At 43.1% G+C, this 25,499-nt stretch overlaps 2 protein-coding genes across 4 annotated transcripts in view; one reads left to right on the forward strand and one right to left on the reverse strand.

The window, feature by feature from the left end:
* Positions 1-11,008, reverse strand: part of TMEM62 (transmembrane protein 62) — a 25,459-nt gene extending 14,451 nt beyond the window's left edge. The window contains exons 1-5 of one of the 2 annotated variants that reach the window (XM_077322730.1): positions 10,890-11,008; positions 8,217-8,328; positions 4,880-5,017; positions 2,023-2,068; positions 1,318-1,459 (exon numbers count right to left, since the gene is read on the reverse strand). In XM_077322730.1, the coding sequence (XP_077178845.1) occupies positions 1,318-1,459; positions 2,023-2,068; positions 4,880-5,017; positions 8,217-8,328; positions 10,890-10,976 (525 nt within the window). In that variant the 5' untranslated portion in view covers positions 10,977-11,008. The other variant, XM_077322729.1, reaches the window with a different exon arrangement.
* A 251-nt stretch (positions 11,009-11,259) lies between these two features.
* UBR1 (ubiquitin protein ligase E3 component n-recognin 1) overlaps positions 11,260-25,499 on the forward strand; it is a 94,105-nt gene continuing 79,865 nt past the window's right edge. Inside the window, exons 1-4 of one of the 2 annotated variants that reach the window (XM_077322728.1) lie at positions 11,260-11,924; positions 19,061-19,317; positions 22,885-22,963; positions 24,784-24,894. In XM_077322728.1, the coding sequence (XP_077178843.1) occupies positions 11,658-11,924; positions 19,061-19,317; positions 22,885-22,963; positions 24,784-24,894 (714 nt within the window). In that variant the 5' untranslated portion in view covers positions 11,260-11,657. The remainder of the gene's footprint in view (positions 11,925-19,060; positions 19,318-22,884; positions 22,964-24,783; positions 24,895-25,499) is intronic. The other variant, XM_077322727.1, reaches the window with a different exon arrangement.

The following is a 25,499-nucleotide window of genomic DNA, read 5'->3' on the forward strand; positions in this document are numbered from 1 at the left end:
AAACAGTCTAAAAAGGCATTAGATTGCCTCACACTTCACAGCCTGCCATTTAGCATCCTCCTTGAAAGTTCTGCTCTCTGTGACCTTGCATCAAAAGTGAGGTGGGTGGGTACCAGAGACAGGACTTTTTCAGCGGTGGCACGTTGCCTATAGAATCCTCTTCTCCTTGCACAGGAGATGATTTAGTATTTAAATAAAAAGCTTGGACTTTGTCAATACACGTTTTTTTGGTAGGAGTTATTTTAGCCTACTGTGCCTTAGATAGTACAAGGGAGTTATATAAAGTAGGCCCACTTAGCTTTTATTTTCCAATAATTTTGGGCTGGAGGATCTTTTCACTACATAAGAAAAGAATCCACATGTAAATCATTGCAAAAACAGCCAAACTGCTTTACTCCTTGGTACATTTTTGCTGACCTGGCCGGAAACAAATGCCACAGATGGAGCACTTTAATGGTATTTATTTATTTATTTAGATTTATATACCGCCCTCCCCGAAGGCTCAGGGTATTTTCTTGAAAACAGAGACTTGCTGAAAAGGATTAACCAACAAAGAAATGATATCATACTTTACTAACTAAGAGTTGCCCTAAAGCCTTGTGCCATTTTTAACATAACTTTGGCCAGAGCTCCATGTAGATGAACACAACAGCTGATCTATATACCAATAGCCATGAGGAGACTTATCTTGCAGATCCACAAACTGAGCCCACATGGGGAGAAGAGAATTTTTTCTCTAACCTTGCAGAAAAATCTTAACACTCTGTTAGAAAAGTCAGGGAGTTGGTGCTACTAGACTCTTGCTCTTGTCTACTGCTACAGACAGACTACCATGGCGACTCATCTGGATCTAGTTATGCCCAGAGGAAACACAAATTTCAAAGGGGCTCATCCTTGGATCTTTAATGATCCCAAAATAGTAAGACTGCAATACCTCATGTGGTTATTTTACCCTGCCTATTTCTCCTATCAGATATTCTCCCAGGCATATCATCCATTGAAAGCAGTACTAGGTTGGAAACATAGCTGAGAGTGGATCAGCAATCAGAACTAAAGTAAAATGTATATTCCAGTCTATACCTGAAATAGCCCAAACAGATTACTACCAGATCCAGAAAAATACCATAAAGACAAAAACTGCTAACTTAAACCAAAAGGAATCAAAATAATAATTTATGGATTCATTAAAAAATTACTCCTGTATATTGCTTTAAAGATTTCACAGATTTTATATCTTATGCAGTTGTCAATAAAATCTTAAGGCCCCATTTATACATCAGACAGCTTAGTGCTGCAATGTACTGCCTTTTACATTACCGCATTTAACATTCCAAAGAAATTGTAGGGTCTCTTGGGACCTGGAACGAGGGTTGCATCAGCACAGATGAAAGAGTATTTGCCAAAAGGTGTGTGGTGGATGTAATGAAAAGAGCCATCCTTATGCCATGCAGAGTATTTCCTGCCAAAACAAAAAGTGGACATCTTAGTAAGAAAATTCTGGAACAAGAGAAAAAGTGAAAAGAGCAGCTCCCCCCCCCCCGGTACATTTCCCCATTAGCAGCTGTTTAAGGTTAGAAGGAGCAGTACTGTACTTGTCCTCAATTCAATACAGTCCTGTTTCTAGCACAAACAGGCACAATTGGGTTTTCCCACCTCTAGCCTCAGAAGGGGCAAAAATGGAGAAGCAGAGCTGCACAGAATGCCATAATGATGGCAGCAGCAAGGGGGGGAGGCAGCAACAAAAACAGAGGAAAAGTAATACATTTTATTGGCCCAGGAATAATAATAATAATAATAATAATAATAATAATAATAATAATAATAATAATAATAATAATAATAATGAAAAAACTGAGGAAAAGGGTAGGATGGGTGACTACCTTCTAAACAGTTATTTGTAAGACTACTTTAAGAGTCATATTTCTTTAAAAATAGATACCTTGTTTGAACAGAATGTCTCTGTCCACCACACAATTAAGTTTCCTTCTGGGCTTCTGAGTTTACCATGACACACAGGCTTACCTATAGTAATTCTTGACACTGTCCAGGCTTGGAATGTTGAATGAATCTGCAGTAAGAATCCCAAACAATATTAAATGACATTTTAAAACAAACTGAGGATTGTGAGAACTGAAGGATGGGGGAGAGATCAGGCTTACACAAGCGGACTGTGATGAGTTTGAAATGGAATGGGATATATCTTATTCTACAAAACAAATACCAAGACTACTTTTAACTGTTTACAGACTGCCTCATCACTAGAAGTTGCATTGTAACTTGGAAAAGCAAGCTGCGCCTACAGGTTTACAATCTTAAATAGAATATAAAAATGAAAGAATTAAAATTGTTTGCTGCTTATCCTGACAAGGACTATCTTAAGAACATCAGCGAGACTGACAAGCCCAATCTGTACACCGCCCGTGGCGCCGCGGGCGCCACGGACTAAATAAAACAGTAAGGGGTTCTGGGGCGGGATGTGTCCGGGATGAGGAAGGGTCCGGATTGGACCCTTCCTCATGACAGACAACCGGAGGGACCAAACGGCAGGCGCGAAGCGCCTGCCGATTGGTCCCTCCGATTCCCAGCCCCAGCAACTGCGAGCCGCGCTCAGCGCGGCTCGCAGTTGCTCCCGGCCTGACGTGGTGAGAGGCGCGAAGCGTCTCTCACCGCGTCAAGCCGGCCCCAAGGAAGCCCCCGCCGCAAACACAACACAAGACTCCAGCCGCCGAGAAGCTGCAGAAAAAAAAGAAACACCCCCGGAGGAGCCTTTCGCCGCTAGCGCGACGAGAGGCAGCAGAAAAAAAACCCCCTGTAGGAGCTCCAAGCCGCCGCGCCGACGAGAGGCAGCAGAAAAAAATTAACCCTGTAGGAGCCTTTCGCAGCTCCAAGCAGCAGAAAAAAAAACCCCTGTAGGAGCTCCAAGCCGGCACGCCCACGAGAGGCAGCAGAAAAAAAAAAAACCCTGTAGGAGCCTTTCGCAGCTCCACGCAGCAGAAAAAAAAACCCTGTAGGAGCCTTTCGCAGATCCAAGCAGCAGAAAACAAAACCCTGAAGGAGCCTTTCCCAGCTCCAAGCAGCAGGAAAAAAAACCCCTGTAGGAGCTCCAAGCCGGCACGCCCACGAGAGCTAGCAGGAAAAAAAAACCCTGCAGGAGCCTTTCACAGCTCCAAGCAGCAGAAAAAAAAACCCTGTAGGAGCCTTTCGCAGATCCAAGCAGCAGAAAACAAAACCCTGAAGGAGCCTTTCCCAGCTCCAAGCAGCAGGAAAAAAAACCCCTGTAGGAGCTCCAAGCCCACGAGAGCTAGCAGAAAAAAAAAACCCTGCAGGAGCCTTTCACAGCTCCAAGCAGCAGAAAAAAAAACCCTGTAGGAGCCTTTCGCAGATCCAAGCAGCAGAAAACAAAACCCTGTAGGAGCCTTTCCCAGCTCCAAGCAGCAGAAAAAAAAAACCCTGTAGGAGCCTTTCACAGCTCCACGCAGCAGAAAAAAAAAAGCACCTCCTGGTGTCCCCTGGGTCCTAGCGCCCATTGCATTCCTGGTTGCAATGGGCTTTCTTGCTAGTCTTAAATAACATCAGAGAGCCAAGTGTTCACCCAGAGATTGATTTAAACAAATAGTGAGATAAATGAGCATTACTCCCAGAATGGGAGCAATGGTATTTCCTTGTACTTTCCTCAGTGGAAGCCACTGAGAAAAAATAGTGGTTGAGCAAATCCAGATAATTTGCTCAAGGCCTCCTCCAATAGAACAGAAATAAAAGTTGATAACTATAGTTTGTAATATGGCTTCTAATAAAATATATTATGTGGCGTTTGCTTTTTGAGGTTTGCCACAAACTAGAAATATTACAATAACTTCTAACAAGTCAACCATCTGATCTACTGGCCTCTCTGTCAGAGACCAACGGCTGAGTAGCAATGGAACACATTTGTAACCCCCCCTTTCTCTCCCAGGACAGGAGAGCAGACAAGGGTTACGCTACTTTTAATGCTATGACTTAATATATTTCTATATGAATTTTATATTATTTATTTCTATTGCAGACTGCCCTGAGACTTACAAGAAAGGGCGGTTAATAAACAAAATAACAACAATAACATTTAAATAAACAATGACACATCTCAATTACATAATCTCAGGGCAAAACTAAGTATGTTGGAGGCCTCTATGTGCATTTATTTATGTGAAATTAGGGTCGCCAGATCCCTTGGAACTGCAGGTAGGGATTAGGGTACACTTACTGGAAGTGGGAAGGAATGCTGGAAATTAATGTGATATACTTATGTGACCAGAAAAGATGTAGTAAAGACTGGGGAGCACCATGTTACTTCTGGGTCAAGTAGGCATGTTCCATTAATTTCCAGCATTCTTCCCTTTTGATGTGGTTAATTTGGGGGGGGGAGGTGTCGTCTGAAAGCAGGGGCCTCTGCCCTAGCTGAAGTAACAAAGGTCTGGCATCCCTGCATGTAATAAGGGCCTATTTAATCTCTTTAGAGAAAATGGAGCATGTAGTGAAGGGGAAGAGTTACAGTCTCCACTGCCTTAAAACAGTTGTTCAAAGTATTTTTTCTTACAAACTGGCTCACTTCCAGTATCAGAGCCAAGCTGGAGGGAAATGCTTCAAACAACAAAGCCCTGTAAGGTTATGGCTACAACACTTTCCTGGGAGTATGCCTCACTGAATAAAATGGGACTTTTGCTCATTAGGTAAGAAAGAGGGCAGGGTTCAACTTCTTCTCCCAAGGACTCAATTTTCTGGTAAAAAAGAACCAGCAAACCAACCCAACCTCTTTTTTTACTCATGAATCAACAGACATATGAAAAAGTACCTCTGGAACCCGCCCACTCCATGTCCAGTTTAGGCCTGACATCTCTCTTACCATGATTTCCTTTAATGTCAATCCATTTGGTTTTTTCCATGACCTTAGACCTCTTGAGGATTGTCTGATAAGTTTGCCACTCCACCTCTACCTGATCAGACCCAATGTTATCCTTTGTTTTGGCATCAGTCAAGTCGCCTGTTAACAAACAGGAAAAAAAAGGATATTTTTTCAAAAATCATACACAATAATGAAATGCAACATATTTCAAATGCTGATCAGTATGATAGACCTGGAACAGAAAGCTGGACAGGCTACGCTAATCTCACTGATAAGAAACCAAAATTTCCTTTTTAATATAATAATTTATATAAAAAGCTAATTGAATGTCACCCTTATGTCACACATTAGTCTGATAAGAAACAGACCCCACAGTTGGGCTATATAGAGAGAAGCATAGCACTTGCTCTGGGTTCTGTCCAGCAAAGTGATAGGACTGCAGTATGAGGACCAGGCATGCATGTACAAAATGTATCCTTGTCCCACAATGTCACCAATGTCTGGACCAGTGGGTACTGAGTCTAGGACCTCAGTTCATCTTTTTCACTGTAGAGATCAATGACTCATAAGACAAAAAATAAAATGGCAGTAATTGACACGTGGGAGGAACGGTGGTGGAGAGGAGACTGCCCCCACTCCAAATAATGGAATCACCAAGAGGAAGAAAAGGTCAGCCATTAGCTCAGAAATACTCCTAATTTCTTTCCTTTATCCTTAAATATTTTCTGACTTATGAAAAAGTGCAGAACTTTATGGCTCAGTAAGTTAAAATAAAAATTTTAACATCTACAAAATACACTAAATTAAGTTAGGATTCAAATTGAAAGAAACTCAGACTAGTGGTTACATAAGATTAGAGGGCAGAGGAGAACAATCTTCTTTTCAAGCAGATGTTTAGGACATTTCTTTATCAGCTTTCCAACTGGTTTTGAGGGACTAGAACAGGAAGAAAAGTGTGAACTGAATTTATCTCAAGAAAACTAAAAATATATAGGCTTTGGTGTGTCAGACCAGACTTTCTCAACAGGGGCTTTGTGAAAACCTAGGATTTCTCTATTGTCCCAGAAAGGTTCCGCTGATTGGGTGGGAATTAATTAATTTTAATATATTTTTAAATTTCAAAAAAAATTGGGTGATATGATCATATATGGTTATTTCAACCCACCTCCCAAAATGGCCAATGATGGGCCTCGAGGGGCTGGAAAGGTGAGGATTCCCAGTCATAAAAATACTTGCTGGCTGAGGCTCATTACACATTGTAGCAATTGGAAACCAGAGAGATAAATATTCTCATTTTAACTTAACTGGGTTGTGGGGGGGGGGGGGTGGCAGAATGGCAGATACCTTCTCCAGCCATGTTCCCGGCGCAGCAGAGTAGGCCGCTAGGCAATTTCTGGCATGGGGGGGGGGGAATGGAGCATGATGTCACATCTCATAGGAATGTCAGTTCTGGTGACTTGTGACTTCTGGGGGGAGTGGCAGGCAGGCATGGCTTACTGATACCACTTCTGAGGTTTCTTGAAGCCTGAAGAATATTTCGGGGGGTGGGGTCCTCAATGGGCAAAAGGTTAAGAAAGGCTGCCTCAGGCTGTTTTTGTACTAGTGACCTTTCCACATCTAATTTTGCCTAAACTGTGCTCATTTACCCCATGGTTAATGATTTCTTGGCAACAGTGATTTCATTGTTAAGGCAGGTTCTATTTTGATGCTGCTCAATTGAGAAATCCTTGCATTTGGGTTTTTCCCCCACCCACTATTTTGATTTGTTTGTGCATGCCACCCTTCCATGTAACATCTATCGCCATCTTCCCTATGACCTGAAAATTCCTACTTAAAAAACAAAGTGATCGCATTACGCTGCCTTTAAGCATTAAAAAATAGCAGCAGTCTTGATTATAACATAGCATTGTCACACAATAAGCTAAGGTTTTGTTTTTTAAATTCACATCCAATATACTTGGTGGGGAAAGGGGGGAAGCCATCAATATGTCTGAGGGAATTCACAGAATGGTTGAATTAAGGAGCACAAAGAAAAGAAAGGTGCAAACAGGCAGTGTTTTGCGGAGCATGTGCAGACTAAGAAACATTTTAGAAAAGAGGAAGGCAGCAAAGCATGATGGGAGGCTGGTGGATTTCAGCCTGGGAAACAGTGGGGGCGGAGCCCAAATGCGTAAACCCTAGCGTAGAATCACAGCATCAAATGGAAATCCAAAATAAGGCTAAAACAAGGTATGTCTCTAGTGTGGAAATTATATCAGTTTGCCAACACTATCAAGACAAGAAGCATCTCAGCTAGTTCTTAATGTGAACCCAAATCAACTATAGTAGCAGCATGCATTTGGACACTCAAAGAGATCCAAGTCAATAATTATACTCAACCAAAAGAGCCCTGTACACTACCCCACCAAACACATCCAACCAAAAGTGCCCTGTGTAATGGTTAAGATTACTACCCCATCAAACATGTAATGACAAATTATAGTAATTAATATTAAATATATAGCTATAATTTTTTACATTATCTGAGTACCTCTGAGGATTGGCTCTTCCTACTACTGTTGAAATTTAGCCAGATCTTTATTAGACTGAATATTTTAAAAGTAACTGCTTCCCTAAAGATGTTTTTGTACCCTGCTTTTCACTACCTAAAGGAGTCTCAAAGCAGCTTACAATTGCCTACCCTTCCTCTCCCCACAAAAGACATCATGTGAGAGAGCTCTGAGAGGTAGGTGGGGCTGAGAGAGCTCTGAGAGGAACTGTGACTGGCCCAAGGTCACCCAGCTGGCTGCGTGTGGAGGAATGGGGAATCAAACTCAATTCTCCAAATTAGAGGCCGCCACTCTTAACCATTACACCAAACTGGTGTTAAAAACAACCTAGGTTATAGAATGAGACTGCATAAGTGACAGAGAAGTGGGGAGGTTAGAAAGATGGACTTTTACTTCCATTTCTGACACAAGGACACAAGGAAGACTCACAGCTTACCCATCTTCCAGTCTGTCTAGCAGCACCGTGGCAAGGTGGGAACTGCCTGCCCCACACAAACTATATAAAAAGAGACTAGGTACAAGCAGACTGATGGTGAATCTCACAGGATTGAAGCAATGATTTTCAGACCTTGTGACTGAGAAAGTGAGGCGACAACAAGGGAGTTCAGCTTCAAGGTGCTCCTGGATTAATCCCTGCACTTTGAGCTGGTCACCCATCTAGTGACAAGGATATAACCCTTTCTTTATATAATTAATTTTTTCAAAGCCTCAACACTAGACTACTATAATGCATTCTAAAATGAAATGAGAGGAAGAAAGAAGGAGACGGAGAGAAGTAAATTGCTCACCTGTTACTAAAACAAGAGCTGGTTGAATTATATCAATGGTTTCAGTACAGAACTTTTCGAAATCAGGGGATCGACTGGGATCCCTAAATTTACTGACATGTAGATCTGATACCTACAAGGAAAGGGGGGGGATGAATATGAGAATTACTAAAGAATATAATATATAGTAATAAAAACAACCCTAAATACTTTAATAGAATAAATGCAGCATAAACACATCAGGGCATGAAACATTAATAGCTTTATTTCACTTTCAATACATTTGCAATTGATAAATATTTTAAAAAACATAGCTATCCAGTCATGTCACTGTTCTTCATTTTATGTCACCACTCTTTCCAGATTACAGGGATCAGTGGCCTTGGAGGAAACTGCAGCTTCGGAAGGCATACCATAAAGTTTAGGAGAAGAGTCCTAGAGGAGCAACAGAGGATGGGTGTTCTAGGATTCCACTTTGCTTATTATATACCACAGAGACTCTAAGACAAAGGTCCCAACCTTTTTAGAACTTGCAAGCACCTTTGGAATTATGACACATAGTAGTGGCACAACCTTCAAATTGCTGTTCCTGATGGCAGAGTCAACCTCAAAAATTAGGGACTGAGGTTATACAAAAAGATAATAGTCACTCTTAAAGATTTCAAGAAGCTCTGATTAACAGGATCGAATTTCTTCCATTAGGGCTGCCAGGCCCCCCCTCTGGCCACTGACAGGGAATGGGGAGTGTAGGGGTGCCAGATTCATGCTGCGAAACTCCTGGAGATTTGGGAGTAGAACCTGGGGAGAACAGAGACCTCAACAGCGTACAGTGTAGAATCATAGAATCATAGAGTTGGAAGGGACCATACAGGCCATCTCGTCCAACCCCCTGCTCAATGCAGGATCAGCCCAAAACATCCTAAAGCATCCAAGAAAAGTGTGTATCCAACCTTTGCTTGAAGACTGCCAATGAGGGGGACCTCACCACCTCCTTAGTCAGCCTATTCCACTGTTGAACTACTCTGACTGTTTTTTTCACCATGGCAGCGCCATGAAGTTATGGATTTGTTGGTTTTGTGGTGCAATCTGTGATATGAACATGATATGTGATTTGATGGTGATGGTGAGTTTGACCACATGCAAAACTCCTGAGAACCCTTGTTCCTAGCGATGGGAACATCTTTTTAAAAATGCCTAACATTCTGGAACAACAAACAGGTGGACAAGTGTGCAGCCAATGCCAGAAATAATTTCCCCCCAACATTGTAGCACAAAGCATGCCTCTCTAAAGCCCCCCCCCAATTGGGAATGAGATTTTTTTAATTATCAAGACTTTCATAAGGGGTAGCGTTCAAAAAGCGCTATGCATCTATGATTAGATGCATAAGCAAAGCAACAGAGAAGTATGCATTAAAAAAAATTAACCGGCATCACAGGACCTTTAAAATGTGAAGGGGACTGGCTGCCTGGTTTGATTGACAGGCGGAAGAGAGTTGCATATAAACAGTGTTGCCATCTTCTGCCATTTCCAGCAGCACTTGTGGAGGGTAAGAAGCGTGAAAAGGCAGCAGAGAAGAGCGAGACAGCAAAAAGGTGAGGAGCGGCCAGGAGGTTCAATTATATTTAGCGCTATGTCATTCAGCTGGCGTAATGCTATTTTTACCTATGTGCGGAAATACCCTTGGAGCGCAATAGTGAGGACCTGTCGGACCATGTGCTCAGTCCTCTGTAGGATTGTTAGCCTAGCCACATACACAACACCTTGGCTGGTTAGTATTCCGCAACAAGCAGATAACAATACAGGCTCTTCATTGGCTATTTAGAATCCCTGTGTTTTGAGAACAGTCTATTGTCTGCATACACAACAGTGTTTATAGCTGAACTCATCAGAGTCGGTCTGAAGTAGTGCTGGCCTTAATTTCCATTGGGCCCCTGAAGCTCTCTGCCTGACTTTTGGCCAGTCACTCTCTCAGTCTAATCTGTCCCACAGGATCGTCGGGAGAACAAAATGTAGCCGGGAGCTCTTGGATAATGCAAACTGTAATGGATAACGGAGTTCCACGGTCTATCTGCTGGCGGTTAAATGCCCGATAAATCGGCAGCGACTTGACGATGGGGAAAAAAGAGAGCTAAATACTCCTTCCCGCCGCCCTGCTGTACACTGCTGTTTACATATCTGTTGATTTTTGAGAAACAGAAAACTGAGCAGTTAAAAACTCATTTTTAATGATCATTCGCTCTCAACACGTATTCTATCGCAGATCGCTACGGTCACATTAATTTAGTCCGAAGTAAATATCGCCGCTCTGCTCCGCTGTGGCCCATGGGCCCCCGCTTTCCCCTCGGAATTGGCCCAGGACTCACCTGAACGAACCAGAAGAGATTGTCTGCCTCCGCGCCCGGCGCCGGCGCCGAGGCCCAGGAGCGGGCTTGGACCAGCTGTGGCTGGGGTCCCGAGGAGGGGCTGAACCAGTCCAGGAGCAGCGCGACCAGAGCGGCCGCGACCAGCCCAGCGGCCACCCTCAGCATCCTCGGCCGGCTGGGCAGCATCCAACGGTCCCCGCGTCTGCCAACCACCGCTAACGCCGGGATCCGCTTCCGCGTGTGAACTGGCAGGCGAGCCGCTACGCTGCCATAACAATGCCTCGAGCTTTCTCTTTCCCATCTCTATGTCTTCCTGGAGGACCAACTTACCTTTGGGGGGACTCGGCCCAGTAGGTGGCGATCGCAGAGCTCCGCTACGTCATGACAGTAACAGCAGCCGAAGGAATCGTAACACATTCGAGCGCGCTCCCGCGACGCTCATCCAGAGAGCCCTGCAGCGTTATTAGTTCCCATAAAGCAGGATTTTTGAGGCACCGCAGGCACTGCGAACATGTATTCCAGCATAATAGCAGGGTGGTTCTATGGCCGCGTCAAGAGAACTACTTTAGATGTGCACAGCATTACTTTGGGCTCCGCTGTTAGGGATAAGGAAGGAAAAACTATAGCATCTACTATAAAAAAACATACATTAGTACAGATTTGTGTAATTTTAATGTGTTTATTATGGGTTAGACGTTGCGCGGATTTAATGGGACTTCATGGCTCTGCCACCTTTTTTCTTGTAGTTGGAAGGGCCAGTGTGGGTTGCCTGATGACTTCTCCAGGTTGGAGGACTCCCATTTTAGCACTGGAGATGAAAACAGGGCGCATCATAAACGAGAAGGAAGAAGTGGAAGTTGGCACGGGGATCAAGGCTGTTTCCCACTTGCAAGAGAGGACAGAAGAATCCAGCATTCAGGACGGATGTCTTCGCTGCCCTTTTATCAGTTAAGAAGATCTGGGACCAGCAATCTGTGCGGAACACGAGAAAGCGACCGTGCTTTAGTTTACTTGTCTTTGTCCACACCCCAGGGGACGTTTCAGCGACGTTTACGTTGCCAGTCGTCAAAGTACCAATAGCAGAGCAAGCTTCATGAAATGTTATCTGAGCATGCGCGGCTCATAAGCGCCTGCTCAGTTTTCAGCAAGGACCAGCGTCGCCGCGGCTCTGGCGCAAAGCGCTGGGTCAAGTTTTCCGAATTCAGCTCTCCCCTCCTGCCTCCGCAGCTGGTTTCCGGTCGGGCTGTGGCGGGGCCCAGCTTGGAGATTGTCAGCTTTCCTAAGATGGCGGACGGAGGCGACGGAACGGGAGAGGTCGCTGGTGCTGGCGGCGCTGCCCCCATGAAGCCCCCGGAGTTTGCTCGGGTGAGATTCCGCGCCCGCCGGGTGATCTGCCCCTGGTTCGAGTCGTATGTTGGATGGGAGCCCTCACAAATCTCTCATATAGGGGCACTGTACAAGTCTGCTGTAATACAGAAGAAGTCTGCACTGTGTTGGGCGCTGACAGCTCGTACAATAGAGCTGATTCCCTGGGAAGGGGTTTTTTCTTAAAGAGTTTGGTGTGTCTGGCTTCTTATCGTAGGTATTTAGAAATTGTGCGTTGTACTACAAATGGTTAATTTTTGCGGCTCCGTCAAAGGGGAGTGCACACCTGCATGGTGAACAACACAACATGCAGTGCTGTCAAACCACCCACTTAGAAATGACTGGCAAAATTTGGGTCTAAGACACTATTTGATTGTGTGGGGGGTTAGAGAAGGGGATTTGGAACCCTTCTGTGAAAATAAGCAATTTTCACCAGTGAAGTAAATCATATTTTGAGCACACAAATAGCCTACATCTGAAACAGCTTGGAAAAGAGCTTTTGGCTTGAAGGAAGGAGACTTCTTGCACAGGTGGAACAAGAAGTTCAGGGTATTTACTGGCACTACACATTAAGGGAAGTATTTGTGCGATAAATTTAGGGCAATGTACTGATGATTGTTACTGTAAAAATGAGAAAGAAACTTTGAGCTCAGAGAGCTTGTTGTACTTTTTGCTCTCCCTCGTCTTTTGATACATTTCTATGGACTGATTGTTAGAGCACAATCTTAGATGCTCCTGGCTAGTGAGGGAGCCCCGGTGAATGCCCTTCAGTGTTGAAATCTGTGCTGAAATGTGTTATGAGACCCAATAATCTTACTCCAGTTTCTCCATCACATTCTTGGGAAATTAATTATTTTTGCAAAAATTGTTATTTAATGCTTTCTCAAAATAGGAAACACTTAATATGTGAGTAAACAAATGGCAAAGACTGCACATTGGCACACATGATTGGTTATTACTGTTCATATTCTCTCCATTGCCATTTGAATTTGAGATTATTGTTATGATAGTCTGAAAACAGAAATACAGATTCAACTCCTGACCATCAAATCAAAGGGCAAAATAAAATGCAAAGTACACTATGTGATATAATTCTCTGTTTACAGTGAAGTCCCATTAATTCAGTTTTACTTATTCTTAGATATTTGCATAGGATTTCAGCCAAACTGCTGAATGGTATTCAATTTCTGGTAAAATTTACACTTACAATGCATTCCTAAATTACTTCAGTCTAAACCCATTGAAATTAATAGGCTTAGACTGGAGTAAATCCTGTAAGCACTAGATAGTTTGTTTCTTGAGCTGACTGATGGGGCTGCATCAACAGAGATCAGGCTAGCTTGGGGTATCCAGGTTAAGGAGTGATAATTTAGAGAACATGTTGGATGTTGGCAAAGATTTTTTTTCAAGATGGGTAATGTGTTTTGAAAATAGGTGGTAAAGAGACTGGAGGTTGCTGCTTGGGTGATGATTTTATTGTCTGACATACATGAGGCACACACCCATGTAAATCACTGTTTTTCTTTTTAAAATATGTGTTGAGCAGTGAATGGAGAAGAATAGGAAATGTGCCCAAATGCCATTTTGGGCTGTATCAACAGGGGCATCACATCAAAATCACAAGATGTCATAGTCCCATTGTATACGGCACTGGTCAGACCACACCTGGAGTACTGTGTCCAGTTCTGGAGGCCTCACTTCAAGAAGGACGTAGTTAAAATTGAAAGGGTACAGAGGAGAGCGACGAGGATGATCTGGGGCCAAGGGACCAAGCCCTATGAAGATAGGTTGAGGGACTTGGGAATGTTCAGCCTGGAGAAAAGGAGGTTGAGAGGCGACATGATAGCCCTCTTTAAGTATTTGAAAGGTTGTCACTTGGAGGAGGGCAGGATGCTGTTCCCATTGGCTGCAGAGGAAAGGATACGCAGTAATGGGTTTAAACTACAAGTACAACGATATAGGCTAGATATCAGGAAAAAAATTTTCACAGTCAGAGTAGTTCAGCAGTGGAATAGGCTGGCTTGGGAGGTGGTGAACTCCCCCTCACTGGCAGTCTTCAAGCAAAGGTTGGATACACACTTTTCTTGGATGCTTTAGAATGCTCTGGGCTGATCTTGCGTTGAACAGGGGGTTGGACTAGGTGGCCTGTATGGCCCCTTCCAACTCTATGATTCTATGCTTGGAAGTATCTTAAAGGGAAAAATGATTATTTTGTTTGTGTGTTCTTCATAACATATGTTGTACGTATTTGCTTGCGCTGTAGTACTGGGACTTGCGTACCTATCATTATTTAAGTAGCATCCCTTAGATGTCAACATAGGAAAGGAAACTGGGGAGGCAGCCCATTTGAGGAAAGCCTCTATGAACTGTAGTAAAGGAAACTCAGGGATTGCTGATAACATCTGCTAATAATACAGATATGAAGATAATGATAGCATTGCTTAGGAGTTTATTTAAATTTTATTAAAATGTCCCAACCAAAAAAATAATTACTGGTTCATCAAACTTTTAACATTCAAGGTATTACAGATTATAATTTGCTCTAATTAATTTCCTTGCTGTATCATTTGAAACAATGTATAACATTTATGATAATTTTGTGAGCAGCAGTAGGGTTTTTATCAGATAGTTTTATGGGGTAAAACTATTATATCTAGAAGGTAGATTCAGGTGGATCTGAAGTAGTAGAACAATGGCATCTTTAAGACCAACTAAGTTTGATTTGTTTGAGCTTTTGTGTGCATGCAAGCTAGGGAGTTCTATAAGAACATTTACTTCTGCTTCATTGACTATGCTAAAACCTTTGATTGTGTGGAGCACAACAAATTGTGGCAAGTTCTTAAAGAGATGGGAATATCAGAGCATCTTATTTGTCTCTTGAGAACCTATATGCAGGTCAAGAAGCAACAGTGAGAACCTATTTAACTTGTATGCGGAGCACATCATGAGAAAGGCGAGGTTAGATGAGTCACAAATTGGGATCAAGATTGCAGGGAGAAATATCAACAACCTCAGATATGCAGATGATACCATTCTAGTGGCAGAAAGCAAAGAGGAACTAAAGAGTCTTTTGATGTGGGTGAAGGAGGAGAGTGCAAAAGCTGGCTTGAAACTCAACATCAAGAAAACGAAGATCATGGCATCCAGCCCTCTCAATTCCTGGCAAGTAGATGGGGAAGAAATGGAGGTAGTAACAGATTTTATTATCCTGGGTGCCAAGATCACTGCGGATGGGGACTGCAGCAAAGAAATTAAAAGATACTTGCTCCTGGGGAGGAAAGCTATGGCAAATCTAGACAGCATCCTAAAAAGCAGAGACATCTCCCTGCCAACAAAAGTGCGTCTAGTCAAGGCTATGGTATTCCCAGTTGCAATGTATGGCTGTGAAAGTTGGACCATAAGGAAGGCCGAGTGTCAAAGAATTGAGGCTTTTGAACTCTGGTGCTGGAGAAGATTCTTGCGAGTCCCTTGGACTGCAAGGCGAACAAACTGGTCAGTCCTAGAGGAGATCAGCCCTGACTGCTCCTTAGAAGGCCAGATCCTGAAGGTGAAACTCGAATACTTTGGCCACCTCATGAGAATGAAGGACTCCCTGGAGAAGAGCCTAATGCTGGGAGCGATCGAGGGCAAAAGAAGAAGGGGACGACAGAGAATGAGGTGGCTGGATGGAGTCACTGAAGCAGTAGGTGCAAACTTAAATGGACTTTGAGGAATGGTACAGGACAGGAAGGCCTGGAGGATCATTGTCCATGGGGTCTCAATGGACAACTTCGCACCTAACAACAACAAAAACAAAAACAACAACAACAAATCTTCATTTGCTATCTCCCATTCATAACTTCATAAACCCTCAATCATCTCCTCCCCCCTGAGAGTTAGAACCACTTCAGCATTTTCTTATAGAAAGGCTTGACACAGTCATCCCTGTGATTCCAATTTTCAATATTATCTATTCCATTATATATTTGTGGTAAGGCCTTGGTGGAGAAGTGCGTCTCATGGCTTTAGTGCCGCTCAGCACTTACTTACTTTGGCCACCTCATGAGAAGGAAGGACTCCCTGAACAACAGTCGGACACGACTTCGCACTTAACAACAACAAAGCACTTAACACCCATTCAGAGTGGCTGTCCCGCCCCTGAGTGCCTCCTCCTCCAACCAGCTTACCTGTCTGTCCAGTGGCCAGCCAATCGGCTTCTCCTTCCACTTCCCTCTGAGGCTTGGAGGCTGCAGATCCCTGCTGCGTGAGAGCTGTCCCTGCCAGTGAGTTTCCTAACAGTTGCCTGCAGCTTTCCAGGTCCTGGGGGAAGAGGGAGGCCGTCCACAGAGTTCTTCCATACACACACATCCCTAATCTAGCGCCTCTTGTATTCCTGACTGCAATGGGCTTGGCCCCTAGTATGTTTATCATAAAACTTGTCTTTAGAGATGTATATTTGTCATACTTTTAAAGTATCTGTAAAACAAAAATTTCAAATTGTTTCAGATCTTTTGTACAATATCAAATGATGTTTCTTCCTCATAAGTGAGAGTTAGTAGATGTTACTTGATGCATGAATAATTTGAAGCAAGAAATGTGTGATTTAAACTTCAGGACAAACTAGGTTCAAGAATACCTCTTTAAGTTTTTGTTTTGCTGCCCATATAGTCCACAACAATAGAGGTTTCCTGTAATCATAGGGATTGATGAACAGACACTTTTCTGCTAATAATTAAACTTGGTGGTCATCAAGTCACAGCTGTCTTAAGGCAACCCTGTAAGGTTTTCTAGGCAAGGGACATTCAGAGGAAGTTTGCCATTGCTTATCTTTGCATCATATCCTTGGTATTGCTTGGAGGTCTTCCATCTAAATGCGAGCCAGGGTCATCACTAAGTGTCATCTCCTTACTGATGGCACCCAACACCAAAACTCTGATGAGCTTCACTAGAGGGTGCATCTAAATATTAAATACCATTGGAGACAGGATCAAACTATATCATTTATTTAATTTATTTATCTATTCATAGACAGCCACTCCCAGCATAGCCAGCTCATGGCAGTTTACAATAAAAAGATAGAAACAATGTAAAAACCCCAGTACAATCAACCAAAACTCTGATGAGCTTCACTAGAGGGTGCATCTAAATATTAAATACCATTGGAGACAGGATCAAACTATATCATTTATTTAATTTATTTATCTATTCATAGACAGCCACTCCCAGCATAGCCAGCTCATGGCAGTTTACAATAAAAAGATAGAAACAATGTAAAAACCCCAGTACAATCAACCAATGGCGGCAACAATTTACAGACTTCTTTCCCCAATGCGAACCCTCAGACCTTCTGAGCAGCTGTCGCTGTTGCGCTGACAGGTGACCACAGGTGATGTTTGGCCTGGAAAGGCTACAAGTTTGTTGTTGTTAGGTGAAAAGTCGTGTCCGACCCATCGCAACCCCATGGACAATGATCCTCCAGACCGGTTTGTTCGCCTTGCAGTAAGTAAAGGTTTATTCAGGATTTAAGAGTAAGTTAAGGTTTATTTACTTGATTTAAGAGTAAGTAAAGGTTTATTCAGGAAATACCATACATGGAGAGATAGAAGCTGACTACATGCCTAACTAAGAGAGAGAGAGATTGAACTGTGGCTTCCAAGTAGAAGCAGGAAATTGCCCTTAAGAGTAGCAATCTGGAGACAGACAGGGAATGGCACTTAACAGGAGAGAAGTTCCTGATCTCACTATCCTAACGGTCTTCTTGCTGCGTCCTGCAGGATCTTCTTTTCTTCTTTGTTCACTGGACATTGTCTATTCCAACATCCAACATCAAGGTCTCAAGGTTTAGTGTACAAAGTCCATAAGATTCATTTTCTTACGCAGACTTTGAAACATTTCTCTAGGTGTCCTCGGTGACAGAACATGTTTTTTTCTCTCTCTGCCAGTCCCATCACCTGTCTGTCCCCTTTACTTGCCCAGGTCTGACCTAACCACAGTGATTGGTAAGGTCATATCCAGACTAAATAACTGCAATTTGCTCTATGCACAACTGCCCTTGAAAATGCTTTGGAAACTTCACATTGTTCAGAATGTGCCAGGCTGTTAACTAACTCGCCATGACTTGCACACATACAGCTCATTTTGCAGCAACTGCACTGGCTTCCAGTTGGTTTCTGGGTAAAATTCAGAATGCTGGTATTAGCCTTGAAAGCCCTAAATAGTCTGGAACCATCATAACTCCCTGTGATGTTTTTGTTCACCCACATATGGGCTTTTGGTGGTGCCTGGTCGTTGATTTGCCTGTTCAAGTTCAACAAGGGCAAGGGCATTTTCCATTGTAGCCTCAACCAGATTAAATGCTCTGTCTGAAAAGACTCGTGCTTTGAGGACTGCATTTTGCAGGGCATATACGACAGCTTTTGGGGTCTTTTATAAGGGAAAGGGACTGTGGGTTATACTACTATGTATTGGACATATCATCAGTTTGTTGCATGTATTACCCTGTTGTTTCATTGTTTTCTACTGATGTAATGCCATCTGTTGTCATAGTGCCTAATACTTACTCAGATTTTGGTAATCCTAGTACGTTGTTTATCCATGTCTTTTCATATTCTGTTGACTTTCACTGTGTAATCTGGTTGAGTCTCGTAAATATAGCAAATAAATCTTTCAGATATCTTATCCTTACTGGCACAGATTTGGCTGTGATATAGGATTTGGCTGTAGATGATGGCTCAGGTGCTAATTGGCAATGGATAGGCGTGTGAAGTAATTGCAGAGTTGCGAGTACGCCAGAGTATCTCCATCACAGAGTTGCATGGTAGTTTGCTTTCCAGATCTCACAACGCAACTATGTGATGGATGTGTGATCATTATTTTATGCTAGAAATCCGTTGCTACACATATCTTCGCACTGACAGAGATAGTCAAGAGCACATTACACATTTCACAATCTATTATAAATAGCTGTTGTTCTGCTACAATAGATAAGTGCAGCTTTTTTGGGGTGGGGGGTTACCGTAACTTTATATTCAGGGGCACACTTCATTTTAGTTTCCCATATAGAATTTCTATAGTATATAAAATACCAGTGCAGAAAGTTTTTGGCTTAGGTTGTTTTCTGTGCTGTTTTAATATCTGTCTGTTCCTATTTCATGCAGTGGTGGGATGAAAAGATGGATTTTCACATTGCCTTTCTTCAACATTTGGCAAAAGTTGTTCCAGACATTTATTTTGAGGAAATGGATCCTTTGCTGGAGAAGGAGGAGGAACTAGCTCAGATGAATATACTCTATCCTCTTGAATGGTATCTGTTTGGGGAAGATCCAAGTGTTTCTCTGGAGAAACTGAGACAATATCACACCCCGCAACTCTGTGGGAAGGTATTCAAAATGGGAGAGACAACATATTCCTGCAGGTGAATAGTAACAGTTATACTTAACATTCTTATTATTAATTGACAGAGCTGTATGTTTCAACAAAATTCATTACTCTCAAGGTGCTTTTACTAATAGTAGTAAGTTTGGTCAGATGCATGTCAAAACTGATAGCATTCCCCACTTTTCACTACCCAAAGGAGTAACAAAATGGCTTACAATAGTCTTCCTTTCTCCCCACAACAGACACCTTGTAAGGTAGGTAGGGCTGAGCGAGCTCAGACAGAAGTACTCTGCAAGAACATCTCTGTGACTAGCCCCAAGGCCATCCAGCTGTCTGCATGTGGGGTGGTGGTGTCTGACCTAGTTCTCTAGAGTGCTGCTCTTAACCACTACACCAAGAGGGCTCATACCATAAACCATATATACCCCAAACCACTACTGCTTAATTGGCAAGTTTATTTTATCATTCTTCTAAGCTTGGACAGACACCTGGTTTCCATTTTGCTGCGTAAATAATTCTAGTCACTGCCACCATATAATCAAATCTCTCTTCCAAAACGTTTGGCCATTTATTGGAAAATATTTCTAATAGCATATTTCTAGCTTCCATGGGGAATTTAAATTTTGATATATTCTGCATTTTCCATGTATTTCCTTCCAATACCTGTTTTTTTTTTACAAGTCTAGTGCATTTCTGTCTATATATTGACATTTCCAACATTTTCCTTTGTAATTTTTGTCTACTTTCTCAATACCCTTTGGGGTAATATATAATTTCAAAAACCTTTCTCATTAGTTCATAGATATTTGGTCCCTAAAATTCTGCATCCATTTAATCATACATATTTTCACTTGTTCCTCTTTGATTTCTAACTGAAGTGATAATTTTTGGTAGAGGAAATAAGAAGGCAGAGAATAGCTTAAGGGCCAGGTGTGAACCTGTTGATATAAAGGGGGAGGAAAGGAAATAGAAAGAAGCTAGCTAGTAAAGCCCCTTCAAGGATGGCTGCCTTGTTGTGGTGAAGGGGCTTGAGTAGCTCAGTGAGGCTATGACCTATGCCGTGCAGGGCCACCCAAGATGGACAGGTCATAGCAAAGAGCTCTGACAAAAGGTGATTCACTGGAGAATGAAATGGCAAACCACTCCAGTATCTTTGCCATGAAAACTCTATGGACAGTTCCAAAAGGAAAAACGATATGACGCCGGATGATGAACCCCTCAGGTTGGAAGGTGTCCAATATGCTATTGGGGATGAGCAGACAGCTAGTACGAGTAGCACCAGAATGACTGAAGCGAGAGTGGGGGTTAGTTCATCTTTAATGTATTTATTAAATTTGTTAAACATTTATTGGGTGATATGATATAATGGTATATGGGCCTGGAGTGGATGGGCCCCAAGTGGGCACATAAATAAATATGCTTTCTAACTATATTCTGCCCTACCTTGCCACTTTTGGAGTTTCTCAAAGCCTGAAGAATGTTTCAGGGGTTCCTCAACATTAAAAAAAAACTTGAAAAAGGCTATCTTAAAGGGTAGTAGCAGTCAGGAAGGAAGAGATTCGCTTTCATCTCAAAATAAAATAGGGAGAAATTATCAAAACAGAAGGTTATAAGACAGAAATGTATTTTGTAATGGCTGCTATTTTCAAAACAGTGCAGATAACCTACATGTAGTATGTTTCTTCATTCTGGTTTTAATTTAGAAGTGAGAATATTAAGAAGAGTTGGTTTTTATACCCGGCTTTTCACTACCCAAAAGAGTTTCAAAGCATCATACAATCGTCCTGTGAGGTAGGTGAAGCTGAGAGAGCCCTGACATTACTGCTTTGTGAGAACAGTTCTATCAGGGCTGTGATGAGACCAAGGTCATCCAACTGGCGGCATATGGAAGAGTGAGGAATCAAACCCGGTTTGCCAGATTAGAAGCCATTACTTCTACATCAAACTGTATTAAAGCAAACACACATCAAGCTGTATTTTAAAAGATGTACTTTGACTGAGTCACTGACAGTGTTTATAGTGTCTCTAGGTGATGCTGCTAGTAGCCACATCTCTCCTCATATTGAGGGGTAGCTTATAGCCAGCTTATTTAGAAACACCCCTCCCTTTCACCCTGCATCAAATATTAATTGGAAGCACACTTCCTGGCTGAAATGAACACTGGAGTAGTTGTCTGTTGCATTTCAAATGCCAAAATTAACTGTTCATTCCAAGCAGGTACAGAAAACATGGGTGTCAGCCAGATGTCAATCTCCAGGGCACATCTGGGCAATTGAATTTAGATTCTGTGAGATTGCAGGGCTGACTCACTAATGGCTTTTGCTCCCCACCCAAAAAAAGATGCACACCTTTGGGACAATCGGCTCTCCAGGGAACTGATACTAATCTCATCAATCTCTTCTTCCCTTCACACCTGTGAAACTCAATTAGTAATTGCTAACATCTTGCCCCACTTAGACTGTTTCCTGTCCAGCAATCAAAGAGCCATCAAGAAACATAAACATCTTTAGTTCAGTAGGGCAATCACAGTTCTTGTCTGTCATCTGGGAATTCATCATTGTTGTACCCAAAGTATTGTCCTTACACCAGACAATCCCATCACATGCCTTCTTGGTTCTTTGTCAACATGAACAATTTCATGGTTTTAGGGCAGTGGTCCCCAACCCGCGGGCCGCAGCCCGGCGCCGGGCCGCGAAGGCCTCGGCACTGGGCCGCAGCTCCTTCTTCCCCCCCCCCCGAAGCGAGAAGTTCACCAGGTCGCGAGCAAATCGGCCGCCAAAGCGGCCAATTAGCTTGCGGCCCGGCAAGCTTCTTGCTTTGGGAGGGGAGGGAAGAGAAGCTTGCCGAGCCGCAAGCTAATCGGCCGCTTTAGCGGCCGATTTGCTTGCGGCCCGGAGGGGCCGGAAGGGGAAGCCACGGCCGCCAGCATGGTGGCGGCGCAAACGCGCATGCACGTTTGCGCTGGGTCTGCCGCGCATGCGCGGGCCCCCAGACCGCCCCCTCCGCCCACTACGCTGCAGCGGTCCGCAGCAAGCGGAAGCTTGCGGACTGCTGTTTTAGGGGCTAGCACATTAGCCATAGCTCAAGTTACATTCTATACATATAGAAGACCTAGCACCAATTCCAGTGTGTGTCTGTGTTCCTTGGGTACCTTCCATCCATGGCCTACTTGTGTGTAGGATCCGCTCTTCTTTTCAGCAAAGCACTGGATGTTTCACTGAATCTGCAGACTACCCTGTTTGTATCATAACAGTAGCTATAACCTCCCATTCCAAAACTCTGTTCCCTTTCACCCCTGCCTTTCTTAGATAATTCTGTTTATGTTTTATGTACTTTTGTTTGTTTGCTTGTAACCCTTTTAGATTCTCCTTAACAAAAACAACTTTCCAGTTTACACGACTGGTTTATTTAGAGCTTTGTAAGGGAAAAATCTGGTATATATAGACGGAGATCTCGTAGTTACCCACCTCTCCCTAAATCTCCAATTAAATTGCTAATTTCTCTTAACTAAATTCAGAAGACCTCCAGTTCGGGTAACAATACTGCTGAAAGATGTAAACATTTCAGAGTTATAGAATTACAACATTTTTTTTAATAATTGCAGAGACTGTGCAATTGATCCAACTTGTGTACTTTGTGTGGATTGTTTCCAGAATAGCATTCACAAGAATCACCGATATAAGGTAAGAAAAATGTGTGTTGCAAGACTGTATCTCTTATATTAGGATGTTGACAAATGATGTTTTTAAACAGCAGAACTTCTTATATCCAGGAATGATGTGCTAAAGGTTTTTACCTATTATATATACCAGTGGTAACAGAGCCTCTTGTGGCGCAGAGTGGAAAGGCAGCCATCTGAAAGCTTTGCCCATGAGGCTGGGGGTTCAATCCCAGCAGCCGGCTCAAGGTTGACTCAGCCTTCCATCCTTCCGAGGTCGGTAAAATGAGTACCCAGCTTGCTGGGGGGTAAACGGTCATGACTGGGGAAGGCACTGGCAAACCACCCCGTATTGAGTCTGCCATGAAAACGCTGGAGGGCGTCACCCCAAGGGTCAGACATGACTCGGTGCTTGCACAGGGGATACCTTTACCTTTACCTTATACCAGTGGTTCCCAACCCCCGGGCTGTGGCCCGGTGCTGGGCCGTGAAGGACTTGGTGCCGGGCCACGGCTCCCTCTCCCCACCCCACCCCCGCAGCGAGAAGCTCACCAGGCTGCAAGCTTCTTGCTTCGGGGGGGGTAGGGAAGAGAAGCTTGCCGGGCTGCAAGCTAATCGGCCGCTTCGGTGGCCGATTTGCTTGCGGCCTGGAGGGACGGGGAGAGGAAGCCGTAGCAGGTGGCGCAAACGTGCATGCATGGACTTGCCGCAAATGTGCGTTTGTGTCCAGCGGGACCGAAAACGAAGATGCGTGGCAGTTTTGCACATGCATGCATGCGCAGCACTGCCGCACATGCGCATTTGCGCCCCCGCTGGACGCAAGTCTGTGCATGTGCGTTTGCGCCGGGGCTGCTGTGCGTGTGAGGGGCCCCGGGTCGCCCTCTCCCCCCCCCCCCGTGAAAGTGGTCCGCGGCTGCAGAAAGGTTGCGGACCGCTGATATACACAACTAAGGAGCTTTTTTTGAAATTAGATACAAATTTAAGTATAGCATGACAAACATTTGTAAATTGTTGAAAAATGTACAGGGAATGCTTGTGGTGGCAGATGTTAACCCTTCAGTTACACAGAAATCATAGAATAATAGAGTTGGATGGACCTCATGGTTCATCTAGTCCAAATGCTATCATCAAATCTGCTACATCCGATATAAGAGATTGATTTGCCTTTGAACATGAATTGGAAATTTGAGTTGGTTTAAAATTCTAAATGTTAAAATACAGAACATGAGTATTAATGATGAAACAATTCATGAATTAAAACTGTAAATGACAGAATGTTTGCTAGGCAGACTCCATACCTGTTTATGGGGCTTAATTTGCTTTTACATAATAGGAGGAAGCACTTGTTCATGTTTTTAGTTGCTGCTGAGGACCTGGGGAAGCCCCAGTTAATTATTTCTTAAATTCTAAGCACCCTATTAAATTTTGGGTAAGGGATAATTTGTAGGGCCCAACACAGCTTTCAGCGTTCTGCAGGGCCTGCAGAACGGAGCTCTTCCGCCAGGTCATCGGGTGAGGCTGGGCCGCAAGGATGATCTGGCCCCCCTTACCGCAGCAGTAAGCGAAGACTAGCACCCTCTGTCCTCCCCCTCTAGGATGGATTACTGAGGGGCGGTATAGATAGGTTCAAGTTTTTTGCTACATCTTGTCTTATTGTGCTTGCCAACTGTATGCATTCTTGCTTTTATTGGTTTTATTGTATGGTTTTATTGGGGTTTTATGTGCTGTAACTTGCCTTGAGCCTCCGGGGAGAGGCAAGTAAGAAATCCAAATAATAAATAAATAATAAATACTTTGCAAATGTACATTTTGGTGTTATCTTGTGTTTGATCTGTGTATCTTCAGATGAACACTTCCACAGGAGGAGGATTTTGTGATTGTGGGGATACAGAAGCATGGAAGGCTGGACCACTGTGTGCAAATCATGAGGCTGGAGAAGCTGGTGCTATGAATGAGGTAACTTTTTGAGTAAAATAAATAGGAAGTCAGTACTTTTTGAAAATGTACTTGCTACTGATGTTTAGCAATGAATACCTCTTGATAGCCGTTTCACAAAAAATTTCTCCCTAGCCTTAGCATATTGGACAATAAAGAAAAACATGCATTAATAAGTCAACACCTGATAAAGAGCAGTAAAAATGTGCTATTCTTGAGATGTCCTGAGAAAACTACCCTTTTTCTGAACTGTGGGTATTTAATTACAGCATGCAATCATGTATTACCATGTCAGTTTAGCAACTGTCAACATGTGAAGATAGTTCAGAGTTTCAAATTCAGCTGGATATTTAATTCCTGTGTAAAGCGGAAAACATTTCCTTTTGGAATCTTTAACCCAAAGGTCCCAATCTTGCTTAAGTAATTGTTTGATGAATAGCTCTCTTTTCATCTTTGTTAAGGGACTCAGTGGGCACCACTGAGTGATTTGAACATCTACATCTCTGTTCCACGAAGACCGAAAGCACTCACGGGATCCTAGTTTTGTGAAAGCATGAAGGTTGTTAAGGGATCTAAATTAAAAGTTAATAATTGCTTAGTACATCACAGTAGAAATATTTGGAAGA

Source organism: Paroedura picta, chromosome 2, assembly GCF_049243985.1.
Source record: "Paroedura picta isolate Pp20150507F chromosome 2, Ppicta_v3.0, whole genome shotgun sequence".
NCBI lineage: Eukaryota > Metazoa > Chordata > Lepidosauria > Squamata > Gekkonidae > Paroedura > Paroedura picta.